General features: G+C 54.9%; 1 protein-coding gene across 4 annotated transcripts; it reads right to left on the bottom strand.

Moving 5' to 3' along the window:
- Positions 1-79: 79 nt before the first annotated feature.
- On the bottom strand, positions 80-6,757 carry LOC110204398 (uncharacterized). 4 transcript variants are annotated; one of them, XR_013485041.1, is made up of 6 exons: positions 6,301-6,756; positions 5,635-5,888; positions 4,257-5,098; positions 3,890-3,949; positions 3,182-3,736; positions 2,586-2,783 (listed from the first exon to the last, which is right to left on the bottom strand). XR_013485041.1 is itself a non-coding variant. In XM_078150590.1 (5 exons), the coding sequence occupies exons 2-5, from the start codon at positions 5,773-5,775 to the stop codon at positions 1,188-1,190; spliced, it is 1,059 nt and encodes a 352-aa protein (XP_078006716.1). In that variant the 5' UTR covers positions 5,776-5,888; positions 6,301-6,757; the 3' UTR covers positions 80-1,187. The 4 variants fall into 4 exon arrangements, 3 of the variants coding, with proteins under 3 accessions (XP_078006716.1, XP_078006717.1, XP_078006718.1); XM_078150590.1 differs by lacking the exons at positions 2,586-2,783; positions 3,182-3,736; positions 3,890-3,949 and adding exons at positions 80-1,203; positions 1,360-1,419 and having other exon boundaries at positions 6,301-6,757; XM_078150591.1 differs by having other exon boundaries at positions 2,583-3,736.
- Positions 6,758-7,497: the final 740 nt, after the last annotated feature.

The raw sequence follows: 7,497 nt of genomic DNA, 5'->3' as shown, positions 1-7,497 counted from the left end.
ACCGCCTTCCCCCCCACTCCTCCTGCTCCTTCTCCTCCCCTCCTTGTGCCATAACAGATGCGAGACAGAGACCCAATCAGAAATTTAATGTGGAGGTTTATTAAAGAGCACATCTGCAAGGGGTATGCACACCCAAATCAAGCAGCCCCAATCAGGGGTCGAGCTAGGGTTTATATGGAAAAGAGCATGGGAAAGAAATGCCAGGGAGAAGGATGAGGTAATCCAAAGGTGCAGGTGTCTTTGGGGGAGGGGGGGCGCTATGGATGGGAAAGTACAGGGAGTATACCGGACCGTGAGGGAGATAACAGAGGTATGGATCTTTGGAGTCTGGCAGGAGGAAGAGTCCTTGGGCTGGCCAAAGACAAAACTCCTTGGGCTGGCCAAAGCACCCCTCTCCCTCTGTCTTGATGAAAGAATGCTCTGCAACAAGGGAAAGCTTTCTCACAACACAGGAACTTACTAAGGAACTGGGAGGCTTCCAGAGACATGATCTGAGGGCTGGGGCCTGAGCAGCCCAGCTCTGTGTAGCTGTACCAGGGAGAGAGATAAGGGTCGTTCTGAGGCCCATGCAAGAAGAACTGCTAGGCACAGTGTCCTTGGGCTGGGGAGTGGTTGTCAGAGACAGTGTTTCTGAGACTAGGGAGAAATTGGGGCACAAGCACAAGGACCCGAGCACCCCATCATTACAGATCAGAGATCACCCAAATCAAACCAGGTGTGCTGGTCTCCGGTATTAACATAATTATCTAAAGCGATTATATGGCAAGCTTTCTTATCCATTTACCTTGGAGGTAAGGGCTGTGCTAAGCTATGCAACAGTACATTTCCCTATTGTTCAGATTTAGGAGGAAAGAGGTCTGGGGCAAGATTAAGCAGTAATTTCTGATTTTTCAAGGCTTAAAGGGCCCGACTAAGTAAAATGGTAAATAATCTTCTGCCTTACACCCTCCCTCCCCCTTCACCCCCTGCTTCTCCTCCACCACCGCCATCAGTGAGAACATGTCTGTGATAGTCTCCAGCTCTATCTCCACATGCTCCACGTTCTCCACAATGGTGCTCCTGTTGATCTCTGTGGTTGAGGCTTTAGTGGCCTTAGCTGTATCCCCCATGTGAGGACTGAGGTGCTTTTGGCACTCTGCTTAGAGAGAGAGAAACCTCCCAAGAATGAGGCAATATGGCTGGGTTTCTTAGCTGAGGCAGTGGCTGTAATGGGGAGACAAAGAGGAGTCACTGAGAGAGACAGCTGCTTTAGTTCTGCCTTAGTCTCTTCCTCCCCCTCACCCCTCACCCCTCCCTCCTCCCATCTTCTGGAACATGGCATTAGCTGGAAGAACAGAGGAAAATCAGAAAGTGGCTTACAAGGGGTGTTTCTTGGCTGAGCTTTTATCCATCCCTCCTTTGTCAGAGGTCCTGGAAGCACTGGACAAGACAAAGAAAGCGTCCTCAGTTGGACCGATGATGAAAGGGAAGGGAACAGGTGATGCTCAGATGAAATTAAGGTCTTCTGAGTCTTAAGGAGAGAAGCCCCTCTGCCCCCTTCACATTCTGTTTACTAGATGCCCCCTGAAGAAATTGGAATTCTCTCTATTATAACTATTATTACCATTATTACAATGTAGGGGGGGAAAACGCCTTTCTAGGCAAAGTTCATGAAATCCCCATCAGGATGATTCTTTTTTTGGGGGGGCACGCATACCTAGCAGGTGGCAAGCAACTCCTCTCCCGAGGAATCCTTTACAGAGGGACTGCGGCTGGTGGCTTTGTGGGAAGACAGGCTGTGGCAGCTTCCCTGGAGCCGGTGGCTGGATTTCTGTGTCTCCTTGGAAGTCAGAGCCTGCCGGGATGGCCTCCTGTGGCCACTGCCACCTTTCTTCTTGGCCCAGCTGTGAGCTGGGCCTTCCCACGAGCTCAGCCTTCCTGGTGGCGGGCATGCCTCCTCAATGACATCCGTATTTTGGCCACCTTGGGGCTGGCCATGGTCACCCTCTGACTTCCCTTCCGCTCACTCATGTAGCCCTCACTGTGCAAGTTCAACAAAAAAGGGTGCTCGGGCCCGAGGTGGGGTTACACTTTCCTAGGCCTCCTACAGCCATGCTTCGGGCTCCAGCAGAGGCCGTGCTCATGTGGCCTGAGAGAGTCAGGCTGCTGATGCCTGCCGAAGCCCTGCTCACGGAGTCTGGGGATGTACCGGCAGCGCCAGCCAACATTAGACTCCCACTGCTGGCAGACGTGGTCTCTGTTACCTGCCCGGTTGTAGTCCCAGCCAGGGCTACACTTATGCCAGGCCCCTGGCTGCCTGCTGTAGCTGCCCCCATTCCCGCGGGAGCCCCAGCCATGGTCTTCCTGGCAGGCAGGCCCCTTGCTGGTGGCAGCTGCTATAGCAATGCTTGGGCCAGATGTTCTACTGGCAAGGGACACACATTGCCACCCCTTCGATGGTATAGTGATAGGGAAGCAGGTCCTTCTCGGCGCCTTGTGGGCTAGGGAAGCCCTCCCCAGCCGCAGCCGCCATGATTATTGTTGGCTTTACTGCCAACTTCTTCTGGCCGGGAATGTCCAGCACTGTGTGAAGACTTTTCATACTTTATCCTGCTTCCTGTTGCTGTGCAGACTAGGCTCCTGGGGTCGGGGCAAACAGTGTCAGGGGCAGAAGAGGCAGAAGAGGATACTTAGAGGTGGCCCAGGTGAAGGTCAGGTCATAAAGATCCTTTGGTCAGGAGCCCTCCTCTTCACCCCATTAGAGTGGAGAAGGAAACTGAGGAAGCCCCAGGGAATTCCAGGACCTGCAACACACGAATACTTGTGTCTGCTCTGGTGTGTTATGAGTGTGCATAGGGTGGGGTGGGGTGGGTGGTGGGCTGATTCCTAAAAGAAGGCACATCTTTTGCCAACTCCCTCCCCCATCTCCCCCTGGTCAGGATTGGGCTTGGCAATCAAGTTCTTCCTGCTTCTCTGTGCAACCGAGGACAGAGGCTGAAGCAGGAAGCTGGATGGGTTAGTTTCAGACACTGTCACTGCTGAAAGGGTTGGGGCAAGAACACTGATCAAATCCTTCATCATTTCCCCCTCGCCCCCATTTTCTAGCATAGCTGATTAGAGAATATAGTGGAGTGATCTAGACAGGCCCTCAGAGGCAGGCCCCAGCAAGGTCCAAATAGGGTCTTTCTGTGGCTCCACTCACAGCAGATTTCTCTTCTGCAGCGAAAAAAGCCACCTCGACCCCATCCCCAACAGGAATGGCGTGGGTGCTGCTGGAGCCCTCGATAGGTGGCTGAAGGAGGTCGATGACCTTCTCCCAGTAGTAGTACAGATCCTCCCTGGCATTGCAGGGTGGGCAGAGCTCTAAGTGGAATGATAGCCGATGGCCAGTTGCAGCCAAAGACGCTGCTTCTCACGGTCATGGACAGAAATCTTCACAAACTTCAGGGGCAGTAGCCTGTAGGCCCCCCACCATGGGAAGTATGTTCCACAGTCTTCTATCGTCCTTCCTCCTCGCTCTCCTCCTCCACCACTGCCAGCGGTGATAGCATGTCTGTGATAGTCTCCACCTCTATCTCCACACGCTCCAGGTTCTCCACAATGGTGCTCCTGTCGATCTCCATTGGCTGAGGCCTTAGTGGCCTCAGCTGTGTCCCTCATGTTGGTGAGGACTGAGGTGCTTCTGGCGCTCTGCTTAGAGAGGGAGAAACCTCCCAGAAGGAGGCAATATGGCTGGGTTTCTTAGCTGAGGCAGTGGCTGTAATGGGGAGACAAAGAGGAGTCACTGAGAGAGACAGCTGCTTTAGTTCTGCCTTAGTCTCTTCCTCCCCCTCACCCCTCCCCCCTCCCTCCTCCCATCTTCTGGAACATGCATTAGCTGGAAGAACAGAGGAAATCAGAAGTGGCTTACAAGGGGTGTTTCTTGGCTGAGCTTTTATCCATCCCTCCTTTGTCAGAGGTCCTGGAAGCACTGCACAAGACAAAGAAAGCGTCCTCAGTTGGACGCATGATGAAAGGGAAGGGAACAGGTGATGCTCAGATGAAATTAAGGTCTTCTGAGTCTTAAGGAGAGAAGCCCCTCTGCCCCCTTCACATTCTGGTTACTACATGCCCCCTGAAGAAATTGGAATTCTCTCTATTATAACTATTATTACCATTATTACAATGTAGGGGGGGAAAAACGCCTTTCTAGGCAAAGTTCATGAAATCCCCATCAGGATGATTCTTTTTTGGGGGGGGGCACGCATACCTAGCAGCTGGCAAGCAACTCCTCTCACCTGGAATCCTTTACGGAGGGACTGCGGCTGGTGGCTTTGCGGGAAGACGGGCTGTGGCGGCTGGATTTCTGAGTCTCCTTGGAAGTCGCAGCCTGCCGGGATGACCTCCTCTGGCCGCTGCCACCTTCCCTCTTGGCTCGTCTGCGAGCTTGGCCTTTCCGGTGCCGGGAGTGCCTCCTCGATGACGTGTCTTTTTTGGCCACCTTGGGGCTGGCCATGGCCACCCTCTGACTTCCGTCCCGCTCACTCATGTAGCCCTCAGTGTGCAAGGTCGACACAAGGGGGCGCTCGGGCCCGAGGGGGGTGACGCTTCCTAGGCGGGCTACAACGAAGCTCCCGGCTCCAGCAGAGGCCATGCTCATGTGGCCCGAGGGGATCAGGCTGCTGGTGCCTGAGGACATACTGGCAGCGCCAGCCAGCATTAGACTCCCACTGCTTGCCCACGTGTTACCTGCCGTCTCTGTTACCTGCCCAGTTGTAGTCCCAGCCAGGGCTACACTTAGGCCAGGCCCCTGGCTGCCTGCTGTAGCTGTCCCCATTCCCGCGGGGGCCCCGGCCATGGCGTTACTGGCAGGCCCCTTGCTGGCGGCAGCTGCCATAGCAACGGTTGTAACAGACCGGGTACTGGGAGGGGACACACTGGGCACCCCGTGGATGGTGTAGTGTGGGGGCAGCAGCTCCGTCTCGGTGCCTCCTGGACTAGGGAAGCCCTCCTCAGCAGCAGCCGCCGTGATTATTTCTGGCTGCACTGACATCCTATCCCGGCCAGGAACGTCAAGACTCTTTATGCTCACTTTATCCTGCTCCCCTTCATGCGGAATAGGCTCCTGGGGCTGGGGTCCCTAGTGCCAGGGGCAGAAGAGACACAAGAGGATAGTTAGAGGCCGCCTGGGTCAAAGTCAGGTCATAAATATCCTAGGGTCAGGAGCCCTCCTCCTACCCCACTATAATGGAGAAGGAAACTGAGGAAGCCCCAGGGAATTCCAGGACCTGGAACACATGTGTCTGTTCTGGTGTGTTGTGAGTGTGCATAGGGTGGGGGGGGGCGTGGGGGCTGATTCCTAAAAGAAGGCATATCTTTGCCAACTCCCTCCCCCCACTCCCCCTGGTCAGGATTGGGGGCTTGGCAATCAAGTCCTTCCTGCTACCCTGTGGACCCTAGGACAGAGGCCTAAGCAGGAACCGGGATGTGTTAGTTCCAGACATTGTCACTGCTGAAAGGGCCTGGGGCAAGAACAGTGATCAAATCATTCACCATTTCCCCCTCACCCGCATTTTCTAGCATAGCTGAGTAGAGAATATAATGGAATGATCTAGACAGGCCCTCAGAGGCAGGTCGGGCAAGGCCCAAATTGAGTCCTTCTGTGGCTCAACTCACAGGAGATTCCTCTTCCGCACTGAAAACAGGCACCTCGACCCTTCCCAGCAGGAATGGCGTGGGTGCTGCTGTAGCCCTCCACAGGTGGCCGAAGGAGGTAGATGAGCTTCTCCCATAAGGAGAAGAGATCCTCCCTGGCATCGGAGGGTGGGCACAGCTGCAAATAGAAGGATCGCCCACTGGCCAGTTTCAGGCGAAGATGCTGCTTTTCCCGGTTGTGGACAGATAGCTTCACGAACTTCAATGGGAGTAGCCTGTAGCCCCCCCACCACGGGAAGAAAGTATGTACCACAGTCCTCCTTCCTCCACCTCCTCCAAACCCCACCCTCTCCATCAATTCCTCAGCTGCACTGGCTGCCTGAGACTCTGAGTGGCCTGCTTATCCCTTTGTTACACTGGGGGTGCAGGCTCTGTTTGGGGCTGACACCTCATTTTCCAGGTGAGAGAGAGATGGAAATGGGGGTTCTCTTCAGAAGTCCATGGGTTTTGAACCCTCCTTGGCCTACGTCCAGTTGCTCTCTAAGTGACTTTGTTAAGACCATGTTGGCTGGCATGTTTGGCAGGATGGTTGTCTGAGCTGAATGGTTAGAGCTCATCCAAGTTGAAAACCAGGAGGTTGAAATGCTGTTCTGGTAAGGGACAGGCCAGGTGCGAGGGTTGGCTCACCTGGTCAACTCCAGGGTGTCTGAAGGGTGCTGCATCTTGCTCTTGGAGCTGGCCTCTGCAGGGGGATGATTTTCAACAGGCCGGGCTAACAGGAGTACATCGGGCAGAGGGAGAACCGGGCTGGTGGATGCAATGCCCACAGTCACCACGCATACCGGCTTGTGTATATCCAGGATTTCCCCTGTCTTGGTGATCTGCAGGGGGAAGCAGGGGGCTGATCTTCAACAGGCCGGGCTAAGAGCATGACATCCGGCAATGGGAGAACCGGGCTGGTGGATGCAATGCCCACAGTCACCATGCATACCGGCTTGTGTATATCCAGGATTTCGCCTGTCTTGGTGATCTGCAGGGGGGAAGCAGGGGGCTGATCTTCAACAGGCCGGGCTAAGAGCATGACATCCGGCAATGGGAGAACCGGGCTGGTGGATGCAATGCCCACAGTCACCATGCATACCGGCTTGTGTATATCAGGATTTCGCCTGTCTTGGTGATCTGCAGGGGGAAGCAGGGGGCTGATCTTCAACAGGCCGGGCTAAGAGCATGACATCCGGCAATGGGAGAACCGGGCTGGTGGATGCAATGCCCACAGTCACCATGCATACCGGCTTGTGTATATCCAGGATTTCGCCTGTCTTGGTGATCTGCAGGGGGGAAGCAGGGGGCTGATCTTCAACAGGCCGGGCTAAGAGCATGACATCCGGCAATGGGAGAACCGGGCTGGTGGATGCAATGCCCACAGTCACCATGCATACCGGCTTGTGTATATCCAGGATTTCGCCTGTCTTGGTGATCTGCAGGGGGGAAGCAGGGGGCTGATCTTCAACAGGCCGGGCTAAGAGCATGACATCCGGCAATGGGAGAACCGGGCTGGTGGATGCAATGCCCACAGTCACCATGCATACCGGCTTGTGTATATCCAGGATTTCGCCTGTCTTGGTGATCTGCAGGGGGAAGCAGGGGGCTGATCTTCAACAGGCCGGGCTAAGAGCATGACATCCGGCAATGGGAGAACCGGGCTGGTGGATGCAATGCCCACAGTCACCATGCATACCGGCTTGTGTATATCCAGGATTTCGCCTGTCTTGGTGATCTGCAGGGGGAAGCAGGGGCTGATCTTCAACAGGCCGGGCTAAGAGCATGACATCCGGCAATGGGAGAACCGGGCTGGTGGATGCAATGCCCACAGTCACCATGCAT

The sequence above is a fragment of the Phascolarctos cinereus genome, unplaced genomic scaffold, assembly GCF_003287225.1.
Source record: "Phascolarctos cinereus isolate Bilbo 61053 unplaced genomic scaffold, phaCin_HiC Scaffold_341;HRSCAF=945, whole genome shotgun sequence".
NCBI classification, from domain to species: domain Eukaryota; kingdom Metazoa; phylum Chordata; class Mammalia; order Diprotodontia; family Phascolarctidae; genus Phascolarctos; species Phascolarctos cinereus.
The sequence above is the reverse complement of the archived record's forward strand: the minus strand, read 5'-3'. Positions and strand labels throughout refer to the sequence as shown.